This window comes from Heterodontus francisci, unplaced genomic scaffold (genome assembly GCF_036365525.1).
Source record: "Heterodontus francisci isolate sHetFra1 unplaced genomic scaffold, sHetFra1.hap1 HAP1_SCAFFOLD_545, whole genome shotgun sequence".
NCBI lineage: Eukaryota > Metazoa > Chordata > Chondrichthyes > Heterodontiformes > Heterodontidae > Heterodontus > Heterodontus francisci.
The window spans coordinates 645,262-658,008 of record NW_027141258.1 but is presented as its reverse complement, the minus strand read 5'-3'; the positions used below and the strand labels follow the sequence as shown (position 1 = coordinate 658,008).

The following is a 12,747-nucleotide window of genomic DNA, read 5'->3' as shown; positions in this document are numbered from 1 at the left end:
TTTATTAAAACAGATAAATAAACAAAAAACTCAAATTAAAATGCCATTCTCGGCGTCGACGATGCACTCCAGTCCCTGCGGTGCCCACCGGTCGCGGAAGGCCTCAAGCGTACCGGCGGACACCGCATGCTCCTTTTCCAGGGACACCCGGGCGCGAACGTAACCGCGGAAGAGGGGCAGGCAATCGGGGAGGACGGAACCCCCGACGGCCCGCAACCTGGACCTGTGAATTGCCACCTTGGCCAGGCCCAGGAGCAGACCGACGAGGAGATCCTCCTCCCGGCCCAAGCCCCTCCGCACCGGGTGCCCAAAGATCAGGAGCGTGGGACTGAAGTGCAGCCAGAATTTGAGGAGCAGCCCCTTCAGATACTCAAATAGGGGCTGCAACCTCGCACACTCCATATAAATGTGGAACACGGACTCGTCCAGGCCGCAGAAAGTACAGGTGGCCTGGGAGTCCGTGAACCTACTTAAAAGCCTATTGCACGGGACTGCTCTGTGCAGCACCCTCCACCCCAGGTCCCCGATGTAAAGGGGGAAGACTCCCGCGTAGAGAGACCTCCATCGGGGTTTCCCCTCGCCGCCAGATGGCAACGCGGACCGCCAGGGCGTGTCCGGCCGGCTGACGAGGGCGAGGAAGTGGAGAGTGTGCAGGAGCAGCCCGTACAGGAAACCCCTCCGCGCCGATTGGAATGGCACGGAGGGCATTTCCGAGAGGCGGCTCGGGTTGTGCGGGACCGGCTCCCGAGGAGGGTTTCGGGGCCTGGGCCCGATGAGCAGTTCCGGCCGAGCAGGGGTCAGCTCGGCCGGGATCGCTCCGCACTCCCGAGCCCCCTCGCCACCCGCAGTGAGGGGCGTCCCGGGGGTTTCGGCTACTCCTCCGCCCGCCGGACCGTCCCCGGAGTCGGCCGCCCGGACAGCCGAGGCGCTCTCCTCCGCCGGCGGGGGAGCGCCCTGACTGGAGGCGACCATGTTCCAGACTCGGAAAAGATCCCGGTAAAAGACAGGCAACTCCCTCAGAGAGGCGCGGCTAACGGACTCCACCGGGAGCTGCGTGTCGTCTTGAAGGCAGTGACACTGGCGGAAAAAATACGTCGCCAGCGCACACCATCTGGGAGGACGCTCGACGTACAGGTATCTCTGCAGGGTCTGAAGGCGGAGAGTCGCAGCCTGGGTGCGGACGCACACCAGCGACTGACCGCCCTCCTCGATCGGGAGACTCAGGACCGCGGCAGAGACCCAGTGTTTCCTCTTGCCCCAGAAGAAATCGACGAGTTTCTTCTGGATCTTGGTGGCAAATACAGGGGGCGGGGCCAAAGTGACCAACCGGTACCACAGCATGGAGGCCACCAGTTGGTTTATGACCAACGCTCGGCCCCTGTAGGAAAGCACTCGGAGCAGTCCTGTCCAGCGCCCCAGCCGAGCGGTGACTTTCGCCTCCAACTCCTGCCAGTTTGCCGGCCAGGCTTCCTCAGCGGGGCTAAGGTGGACTCCCAGATAGAGGAGGTGCGTGGTGCTCCACGCAAAAGGTGTCATCTCCTCCGGCAGGGAGTCCACCCGCCACTGACCAACCAGGAGTCCGGAACATTTCTCCCAATTGATCCTCGCGGAGGACGCGGCAGAAAAGGTCTGCTGGCAGTCGCGCATCCTCCGCAAGTCAACGGGATCTGTGATTGCGAGGAGCACGTCGTCGGCGTAAGCCGAGAGGACGACCCACATGGCCGGCTCGCGCAGAGCCAATCCCGTCAACCTCCTGCGAAGCAGGCACAGGAAGGGCTCCACGCAGATGGTATACAATTGGCCGGACATGGGGCACCCCTGACGCACTCCTCTCCCAAATCGAAGGGGCGCCGTCAAGGACCCGTTAACTTTGACTAGACACTCTGCGGCGGCGTATAAAAGTCGGACCCGGGCCACGAAATGCGGCCCGAGACCGAAAGCGCGCAGAGTCCCGAAAAGGTAATCGTGATCCACCCTGTCGAACGCCTTCTCCTGATCGAGGGAGAGAAAGGCGACCGACTGACCAGTCCTCTGGGAAAGATGGATCAGGTCCCGGACCAGGTGGATGTTGTCCTGGATGGACCGGCCCGGGACCGTGTAGGACTGGTCGGGGTGGATCATGTGGGCCAGCACGGAGCCCAGGCGGGTAGACATAGCCCGGGCAAAGATCTTATAATCCGTGCTGAGGAGGGAGACCGGACGCCAGTTTTTAAGCAGGCGGAGATCGCCCCTCTTCGGTAGCAGGACGATGACCGCCCTGCGCCACGAGAGGGGCATCTCCCCGGTCGCCAGGCTTTCCCCCAGGACCCGCGCGTAATCGTCCCCCAGGACGTCCCAGAACGCCCTGAGGAACTCCACGGTCAACCCATCCAGCCCTGGGGATTTGCCCCTCGAGAGCTGGTGGAGGGCGCCAGTCAGCTCCGCCAACGTGAGCGGAGCCTCCAATCCTTCGGCGCCCTCCGGGCTGACCTGCGGCAGGTCCTCCCACAAAACTCTGCGCGCATCCTCGCTGGACGGATCCGGAGAGAACAACGCACTGTAATACGTCCGGACCAGGAGGCCCATTCCCTCCGGATCCGTGATGGAGGAACCGTCGTCGGCCAGCAGCTCGATGAGCTGCTTACGGACCCCCCGCCATTTTTCCAGCGAGTAGAAGAAGGGTGAGGCGCGGTCCAAATCTTCCAGGATCTGGATCCGCGACCTCACGTACGCGCCTCGGGACCCTATGAGCTGCAGGTTCCTCAGCGCGCCCTTCTTCTCTTTGTACGCCTGCCACAGGGCCGGGTCCGCGACGGCATGACCGAGGCGGGATTCCAAGTCGAGCACCTCCCTCTCAAGGCGCCCGATCTCGGCTTCCCGCCTCTTGGTCGACCCCTTCGCGTACTCCTGACAGAAGACGCGGATGTGAGTCTTGCCCACATCCCACCATAGCCTCAAGGAGGGGAAGCCCCCCTGCTTCCTTCTCCAGTCGGCCCAGAATCGACAGAACGAGTCCCGAAATCGCACGTCCTCCAGCAGCCGGTTATTAAAGTGCCAGTACGCGGACCCCGCCCGCGTGTGGAGCGGAGTGAACTCCGCCCACACCAGGCGGTGGTCCGAGCACGGCACCAGCCGCATGGAGGCCGCCGAAACGCAGGAGACGTACGCCTGCGAAATGTAGAGGCGGTCGATTCGCGACCCCCCTCCTCCAGACCTCCACGTGAAGGCGCTGGAGTCGGGATGGAGATTCCGCCAGACGTCCACCAAGTTAAGGGAGCTGATCAGTCCCCTCAACTTCTCCACCGACGCTTGGCCGCGCTGGGGACCGGAGCGATCCCCCACCTCGAGGGTGCAGTTAAAATCCCCCCCGAGGATGATGCACTCGCCGCTATCGATGGAGCTCAAGAGAGCGGACACTTCTTCAAAGAAGCGCGCTTGCAACGCGCCGGGCCTGGGCGCGTACACGTTCACAAAGTGGAGCGGCACGCTACCCAGGCGAACGGCGAGGTGGAGCAAGCGGCCCGGCACTAGCTCCTTGACCCCCAAGATCTCCGGCTGAAAAGTTGGGGCCAACAAGATAGCCACCCCACTAGAAATAGGGGTGAGGTGACTCATGTAGACCCCACCCTGCCACTCCAGGAGCCAGGTGGCTTCGTCTCCCGGAACGGTGTGGGTTTCCTGCAGAAAGCTCACCGCGTATCTCCCTTCCCTAAGGACTGAGAGATTGTGAAATCTGCGGTGAGCCCCTCTGCTGCCGTTGATGTTGAGGCTGGCTATGGTTATCTTCATGTCAAAGGTACTTAAAACCCGTCACCAACACCTCACTGTGAGGAGGGAGTGGAAGTGCACCTGGCCCTCCACTCCCCCAGCAACCCATTGAGGAACACATTAAAACGGCGCCTCTCAACCAGTTTCACGTCCGCGCGCTTGCCCGCTATCTTAAGGGCGGCACGGACGGACTGGATGATCAGCGCCAGATTCGACCAACGGTCGAGGGCCAGCTGAACTTTATTGCGGCAACCTCTGCAAGCCGCGAGGAAATCCCGGAGTTCCGCCGTGGGGATGAGAGGAGATTCGGTGGGAGGCACGAGCGACTCCACCACCTCACTGGCGATGGAATCAAGATCATCCTCCGTGCCCCGCACCGAATCCCCATCCTCCTCCGGGTCGTCACCGCCAGCGGCCGACACATCCACCACACACTGTGGTGCGGACGTCCCGGCCGCGCCAGCTGGTCCCGCCTCCGTCACGATCCCACCCCCAGGATCGATGGCGGAGGAGTCCTCTCTGGGTTCTATTGTGAAACTGGAGCCTGTAGGCACCAGCGGTTCAGGACCCCCCTCCACCTCCATCCCCAGGCCAATGAGTGGTCCAGGGGAGACAGAAGTTCCGGACTCCGGGAAACCAGCCGGAGCCGATACTGGAGGCGGCGAGAGGAGGCCATCTCCCGCTCCGCCAGCACCCACAGGCCCAGCAGATGGGGCAGCATTCTCAGTTATAACTGGGTCGGGTGTCTCCTGGTTGGTGGTGGACTCCGGCTGGGAGGCCCGACCCTCTGGGGCCTCGCCCTCCCCTTCATTCAGGGCACCCGACCCAGTAGCAGTGGCGGAATGGGCGGTTTCCCCAGGCTCCCCCACCACAAGCAGGGCCCCACTTACTCCTTTAGGAGGGGCCTCACGTACCGGGGCCATCCCCTCCCCTCCATCCTGAGGAATAGAGTGCTCCTGCCCGGACTTTGCAGCCTTGGTGGTGGCGGTAGGGGGAACCTGAGGACCAGAAACAGGAGGCAGCTGCCCTCCAACAGATGGGCCCTGCACCTCAGGGCCCTGTGTTATTTCTGTGGAGGGGTGCCTTCTCCTCTTTTTCGCACTTGGGCGCGGAGACTCAGAGACCTCCATGTCATCAGAGGCCTCCGCCTCCGCACCCTTTTTTCCTTTTTTAGTCACCCTGGGCCTGAGCCCAGCCCTGGGACAGGTGGATTCCATGGGAATGGGCTTTGGGCTGAGCTCAGGCTCGGGTTGAGTCAAAGTGTCCAGGGGACGCGCCTCACGATGTTTCTTTTTTCCCCGCGTCTTCCTTCCGCTCGGACGGACCCTCCCCTCCCCGCCAGAGGCTGTGAAAACCACAGCCTCCGGAACCGACTGAGCGGTGTCTGTTGGATTTGCGGGGGGAGTGGGAGGAGGTGCTGTGGAACCACTCTGGGCCGCCGAGGTGGAGCTGGCGGCCGGGAGGTTGGGGCAGTTCTTACGAACATGCCCCACCCCCTTGCAGACGTGGCACCGCGCCCCATCCGAGGTCCAGAAGACGCGGTAGGCCGTCCCCTGGAACTCCACATAAAATTGGCCCTCCGTGTCCTCCTCCCGCGCCAGCTGCATAAATAACTGGCGGCGGAAGGAGTAGACATGTTGGAGGCTGTGCTCCCGAAGACCAAGCCGGACTGGGGTGATCCCCGACCTCACCTCCCCCAGATGGTGCAGGTGGGGGAGGAGGAGCTCACTGGGAATGAAGGGTGGGACGTTGGACAACATTATCCGATGCGCAGTGGCCCCCAGAGGGTCCACTGGCAGGAAGGTCCCCCCCACAGTGAGCCCTTTACTCAGGGCCAGGGACACCGCCCGCTCGGTCTTCAAAAAGAACACAGCCTTCCCATACATCTTTGAGGCCGCAACAATGGCCGAGGGGCCGACAACCACGGCCATTGCCTTAACGCAGGCCTCAATAGACATGTTGGGGTGGGGATAGCTCTTCACCCCATGGCTGCATGTCAATAATTTAAAGGGTGACGGGGTCACGTGGGCAGCCACAGAGGCTGCAGCTGCATAGGTAGTAGAGGGCCCCGCCACCTGTGATGAAGGGCTTGCCATGGGTCTAACAGCTAAACCCAGCCCGAATTGTAGGCTTGCAAATCGAATAACTTGAAAGATTCACAAGAGAAATTGAATATATATAAAAACAGGTTAGGGGAGAGGCTGAGGGTATAGAGGAGAGGGAAAGACAGGCTGTGATGGGATGACTTGCTCTCAGGAACTGGTGCACACAGCACACTTAAAACAGTCTTTGCCAGCATGGTTGGGGGAGGCGTCTTCACCTGAGTCAGCTGAAGCTGCCCAGGCACGATCTATCACCTTTCATCTCTTTAGCTTGGGCAGCTTCAGCTGACCCAGGCTGGGCAATTGGGGTGGGGAGGGAGCTTCCCTGTGTGCTTGTTGCAGCAGCACAGATTCCTGCTGAATTGGCAGCCCCACCCCTTGTTGTTCTGGCCACTTGTTCCTCCCCCAACAGTCCAAAGTAAATTACTGGTGTTAAGGACCCACCTCCAGACAAAGCCTCGTTTCCAACAAAAAGTCTCTTTCTTCACTGTAATGGTGATTGTTGTTGAAGCTTTCCTTTCCTCAATGTATCTTCTCTCTCCACCTCAGCAACCTCCACCTGCCACCAGCACTGTCAGCTGAGGCTCGTTGCTGCAATCAGCAGTCAACACTCCAATTAGACAGCAGCCAACCCCGTGCTGTACCTATCCTGGGAGTGTTTGATGGGGACAGTGTAGAGGGAGCTTTACTCTGTATTTAACCCCATGCCCCTTGGGTAAGTAGGGGAGGGGGAGGAATATAAATATATAAGCACATGTAAAATGGGTAAAGGAGGTAAAAACCACAGGGGATTTTAACTACTTGCAAATAAACTTGAAAGAGGCAGCTAAAAAGGTGGGGGGGGGTACGAGAAATTGAGTTTTTATAATGTGTGGAGCCCCAACAAGAGAAGGAGAACTGCTGGGTTTAGTAATGAGCAGAGAATTAAGTGTAGGGGAACATTCAGGCAACAGCGATCAAAACATAATGAGGTTTAAGACAAAGATCGAGAAGGGCATAAATAAGCCAAAGGCAGAAGTAATATATTGGATGGAAGCCAATTTTAAGAAGATGAGAATGGCGCAGGGGGCGGCACAGTGGTTAGCACTGCAGCCTCACAGCTCCAGCGACCCGAGTTCAATTCTGGGAATTGCCTGTGCGGAGTTTGCAAGTTCTCACTGTGACTACGTGGGTTTTCGCTGGGTGCTCTGGTTTCCTCCCACAGCCAAAGACTTGCAGTTTGATAGGTAAATTGCCCATTATAAATTGCCCCTAGTATAGGTAGGGGAATATAGGGACAGGTGGGGATGTGGTTGGAATATGGGATTAGTGTAGGATTAGTATAAATGGGTGGTTGATGGTCGGCACAGACTCGGTAGGCCAAAGGGCCTGTTTCAGTGCTGTAACTCTAAATAAATAAATAAAAATCGTAGAATGGGTTTTGCACAGGAGAAGGCCATTCAGCCCGTCATGTTCATGCCGGGTCTCTGCAAGAGCGACTCAATCTTTGTCTTAAACCTTATTATTGTTTTGATCGCTATTACCTGAATGTTCCCCCACGCTTAATTCTCTGTTCACCTTCCAACTGCCCGCAGTCGTGTTTTGTTAAAAATGAAGAGTTAGCCTGAGTGTAGCTTTAAAATAGAAGATTAAGTATTTATTTAACCATATTCATACCCTCAAATGTTCACGCCACCACTCATGCGCGCATTCACTCTGACATTGACTCACAAGAGAAGAAAGATAGAAGGTAAAGGGTTCAAGGTGAGGGATAGTTTGTGGTTTACAGGGAACCTGTTGAATCTAAGCAGGACAGTCTCTTTTAAAGGTACGGGCCTGGGCTGTTTGTAGTCTTGAACTTGTTGAGGTGTTATAGATTTGTGGTGGTTAAGATTTCAGACTGAAACTGGATTTCAGTTCTTTGTTGCACCAAGTTGATGTATAGAATCAGCAGCAGGGCTTTTTCTTCTTGTTTAGGCAGGATCTTTCCACAGCCCCTGGCTGGACTGCCTTCTCTGCATGTTGTTATGATCTCTCTCTCCAGAGGGTTACCTTTTATCATATTAGCATTTCTGGTACCTGACACATGGTCTTTTCCCCTAGTGTGACCACACAGTGGACCAGATGTGGAATCCATGGCTATCTATTAATGTTTGAATGGGTACTATTGTGTTATGATGTGCCTACTTTCACACCTTCCTTGTCTCAGAAGAAATCAATTTATTTTTTATTCATTCAGGGGATGCAGCAGGGCCAGTATTTATTGCCCATCCCTAATTGCCCTTGAGAAGGTGGTGGTGAGCTGCCTTTTTGAACCACTGTAGTCTTTGGGGTGTTAGTACACCCACAGTGCTGTTAGGAAAGGAGTTCCCAGGATTTTGACCCAGCGACAGTGAAGGAATAGTGATATAGTTCCAAGTCAGGGTGGTGTGTGGCTCGGAGGAGAACTTGCAGGTGGTGGTGATCCCATGCATCTGCCACTCTTGTCCTTCTAGGTGGTAGAGGTTGCGGGTTTGGAAGATGCTGTCAAAGGAGCCTTGGCAAGTTGCCGCAGTGCATCTTGCAGATGGTGCACACTGCTGCCACTGTGCATCGGTGATGGAGGGAGTGAATGTTGAAGGTGGTGGATGGGGTGCCAATCAAGTGGGCTGCTTTGTCCTGGATGGTGTTGAGCTTCTTGAGTGTTGTTGGAGCTGCACCCATCCTGGCAAGTGCAGAGTATTCCATCACACTCCTGACTTGTGCCTTGTAGATGGTGGACAGGCTTTGGAGAGACAGGAGGTGAGTTACTCACCTCAGGATTCCTAGCCTCTGACCTGCTCTTGTAGCCACAGCATTTGTATGGCTGGTCCAGTTCGGTTTCTGGTCAATGGTAACCCCCAGGATGTTGATAGTGGGGGATTCAGCGATGGCAATGCCATTGAATGTCAAGGGGAGATGGTTAGATTCTCTCTTGTTGGAGATGGTCATTGCCTGGCACTTGTGTAGCGCGAATGTTACTTGCCACTTAACAGCCCAAGCCTGGATATTGTCCAGGTCTTGCTGCATTTCTACACGGACTGCTTCAGTATCTGAGGAATCGCGAATGGTGCTGAACATTGTGCAATCATCTGCGAACATCCCCACTTCTGACCTTATGATTGAAGGAAGGTCATTGATGAAACAGCTGAAGATGGTTGGGCCAAGGACACTACCCTGAGGAACTCCTGCAGTGATGTCCTGGAGCTCAGATGATTGACCTCCAACAACCACAACCATCTTCCTTTGCGCTCAGTATGACTCCAACCAGCGGACAGCTTTCCCTCAATTCCCATTGGCTCCAGTTTTGCCAGGGCTCCTTGATGCCACACTCAGTCAAATGCTGCCTTGATGTCAAGGGCAGTCACTCTCACCTCACCTCTGGAGTTCAGCTCTTTCGTCCGTGGTTGGACCAAGGCTGTAATGCGGTCAGGAGCTGAGTGGCCCTGGCGGAACCCAAACTGGGCATCGCCGAGCAGGTTATTGCTGAGCAAATGCCACTTGATAGCACTGTTGACAACACCTTCCATTCAATTCAGTAATGCCTCTTGATGGTTTCAGGATGGGTGTAGTCGACACCTCTTAGTCTGGAATGTATCCTGTTGTCCTTTCAAGACAGCAAGGGATGTTTTGAAGACATGGGCCAGGTCATCTGACCTTCAGCGGCCATTTTGCAGCACATTGTCCATTTTTTTTTTAAAAGGAAAGGTCAATTTCAGAGATTCTCCATTGAATAAAGTTCACAGCGTAAAAGTGGGAATATGATGCGTCTTTACTGGGCACGACAACAAAGGAAAGAGAATAACAAAACACGACAACTTGTAGATAATGACAGAAACATGACTGAAATATTTCATCATTACTTTGCCTCAATATGAACCAGAGAGACTAACATGGGGACGAACATTAACAGATCAAAAAGATTACAAGGGAAATAATTAATAAACCTAATCAAACGGAGAGCGGATAAAACCCTAGATCCAGACGGGTTGCAGCCTCACAGATTCAGTGCGGCGCTCCCTCAGTACTGACCCTCCGACAGTGCGGCACTCCCTCAGTACTGCACTAAGACCGCCTATTTCCAGCTCTGTAACATCACCTGACTTTGCCCCTCAAACCCTCATCCATGCCTTTGTTCCCTCCAGACTTGACTATTCCACCGCACTCCTGGCTGGCCTCCCAGATTTTATCACCCGTGAACTTGAGGTCATCCAAAGCTCCAGCTGTCCCGCACCCCCATATCCTAACTCGCACCAAGTCCCTTGCACCCACCAACCCCTGTGCTCACTGACCTACACCGGCTCCCGGTCCAGAAAAACCTCGATTTTAAAATTCTCATCCTCTTTCAAATCCATCCATGGCCCTTTGTGACCCCCCCCTCCCTATCTCTGTAACCTCCTCCAGCCTCAACGACCCTCCCTATCTCTGTACCCTCCTCCAGCCTCAACGACCCTCCCTATCTCTGTAACCTCCTCCAACCCCTACACCCCTCCCTATTTCTGTAACATCCTCCAGCCCCTACAACCTTCCCTATCTCTGTAACCTCCGCCAGCCCCTCCGACCTTCCCTATTTCTGTAACCTCCTCCAGCCCCTACAACCCTCCCTATCTCTGTAACCTCCTGGAGTCATTACAATCCTCCGTATCTCTATAACCTCCTCCAGCCCCTGCAACCCTCCCTATCTCTGTAACCTCCTCCAGCCCCTGCAACCCTCCCTATCTCTGTAACCTCCTCTAGTCTCTACACCCCTCCCTATCTCTGTAACCTCCTCCAGCCCCTGCAACCCTCCCTATCTCTGTAACCTCCTCCAGCCTCCACAACCCTCCCTATCTCTGTAACCTCCTCCAGCCCCCACAACCCTCCCTATCTCTGTAACCTCCTCCAGCCCCCACAACCCTCCCTATCTCTAACCTCCTCCAGTCCCTACAACCCTCCCTATCTCTCTAACCTCCAGTCTCTACACCCCTCCCTATCTCTGTGACCTCCTCCAGCCCCTGCAACCCTCCCTATCTCTGTAACCTCCTCCAGCCCTTACGACCCTCCCTATCTCTGTAACCTCCTCCAGCCCTCACGACCCTCCCTATCTCTGTAACCTCCTAAGAGGGCCCTAAGCTCCGGAATTTCCTCCCTAAACCTCTCCGCCTCTCTCTTCCTTTAAAACGCTCCTTAAAACCGACCTGTTTGACTGAGCTTTTGGTCACCTGCCTGAATACCTCCGTTTGTGGTTCAAATTTTGCGCCCTCTCGCTCCTCGGGATGTTTTCCTGCTTTCATGCCACGACATAATTACGAGGTGTCGCCGAGCGTCTGTCTCGGATTTTGTGCTCAATAATGTAGAGTTGGTGTGGGTGGGCGGGGGGGGGGCTACCCATTGGGCCACAGCAGACACCTCAAAAGAGGTGGGAGGAGGCTTTGCGGACAGCATGAACCCGTTGGGCCGTACGGCCCGTTTCTGCGATGTGAGATTCTCCATATAATTCCGACCGTCCAGCTTGCTCGATCGAACACTCTGCTGCGTCTGCGGTACTGGTTGCTGCCTCGCTCCGTCCTAACGTCCTGCGTCTTTCCTCCCCTCTCTCAGCTCCGGCTGGACCTGAGCCTGTGCTACCAGGGGATGCCAGAAACTCCTCCAGGTAAGGGCGCGGGGTTCTGCTGCGACCGAACAGGGCAGGGACGTGCGCTGGGCGTGCAACCGGGAGCGCTCGGAATGCTGCGCATTCGCGGCCGATTGGACCCAGAAAACCGCCTCTCAGTCAGAACGCAATTCGCAGCGTCGCCCAGCGAGGGCACACAAGCAGGAACGTCGTCCCGTCAGGGCGTGGGTGGCGACCCGTAGCGAGGGAGCGCCCCGCTCTCGGAGGTGCTGGTTTTCAGATGAAATGTTAAACCAAGGGCCCCCCGTCCGCCCTCCAGGGTGGGTGTAAAAGATCTCTCGGTCGCTATCAGAAGAGGAGCAGGGGATTTCTCCCCAGTGTCCTGGGGCCGATATTTACGCCTCAACCTACAGCAAAAAGAAAAAAAATCGGAGGTGACCATTGCGCTAACCGCTGTGTTTGGGAGCGTGAATTGTCCAGCTGCATTTCTCACAGTTAAAGCAGCGAGCACACCTCAAAGTCTCTGTATGATTGCACAGCACTTTGCGGCAGCCTGTGGTTTGTGATCCAGCTTTGTTGTTCCTTCCTTTCTCCGGGTACCATTAGCCGTCGAGGAGGAGATGCCAGTTGTCGACCAAGACGAGGTCCCTCCTGAGGAGACCGAACCCCAAGGTGAGCTTCGAGGCTGAACGCAGCAGCAGGCGGGAGTCGTGGTTTGGTGGGGGAGGGACCCGGCCAGGGTTAAAGGGAGCGGGTGGTTCCTGCAAAGCTTTGACCAGAGTAAAACTGTGAGCCCCCTTAACAGGATGGAATAGATAAAGGTGAGTGCAGGGTCTGAGCCCCCGACAGAGAGGGAGAGAGACAGAGAGGGAGAGAGAGGGAGAGAGAGAAACAGACAGAGAGAGAGAAACAGACAGAGAAACAGACAGAGAGGGAGACAGAGAGGGAGACAGAGAGGGAGACAGAGAGGGAGACAGAGAGGGAGACAGAGAGGGACAGACAGAGAGGGACAGACAGAGAGAGGCGCGCACACACAGAGACAGAGAAACAAACACTCACAGGCACACATATATACACACACACACACAGACAGAAACAGAGAGAGATGGATGCGCGCGCAGAGAGAGAGACACACACACACACACAGACACATCAGGAAAGGCCCAGGCTCCATCGCTGGCCTGTGGCGTAAGTGGAGGGGCGGGCTGAGGAGGGAGGAAGAGGGGTGAGGCGGAAGAGGGAGCGGTGGTGAGGGCGACGGAGATGGAGGGTCGAGGAGGGGACAGAGAGAGGGGGACTGAGGAAGAT

General features: G+C 56.3%; 1 protein-coding gene across 3 annotated transcripts in view; it reads left to right on the top strand.

Annotated features, from left to right (window-relative positions):
- The window catches only part of cfap119 (cilia and flagella associated protein 119), a 30,009-nt gene that overhangs the window by 15,442 nt on the left and 1,820 nt on the right, over positions 1 to 12,747 (top strand). For all 3 annotated transcript variants that reach the window (XM_068026945.1, XM_068026946.1, XM_068026944.1), the window contains 2 exons: positions 11,427 to 11,478; positions 12,046 to 12,111. In XM_068026945.1, the coding sequence (XP_067883046.1) occupies positions 11,427 to 11,478; positions 12,046 to 12,111 (118 nt within the window). The remainder of the gene's footprint in view (positions 1 to 11,426; positions 11,479 to 12,045; positions 12,112 to 12,747) is intronic.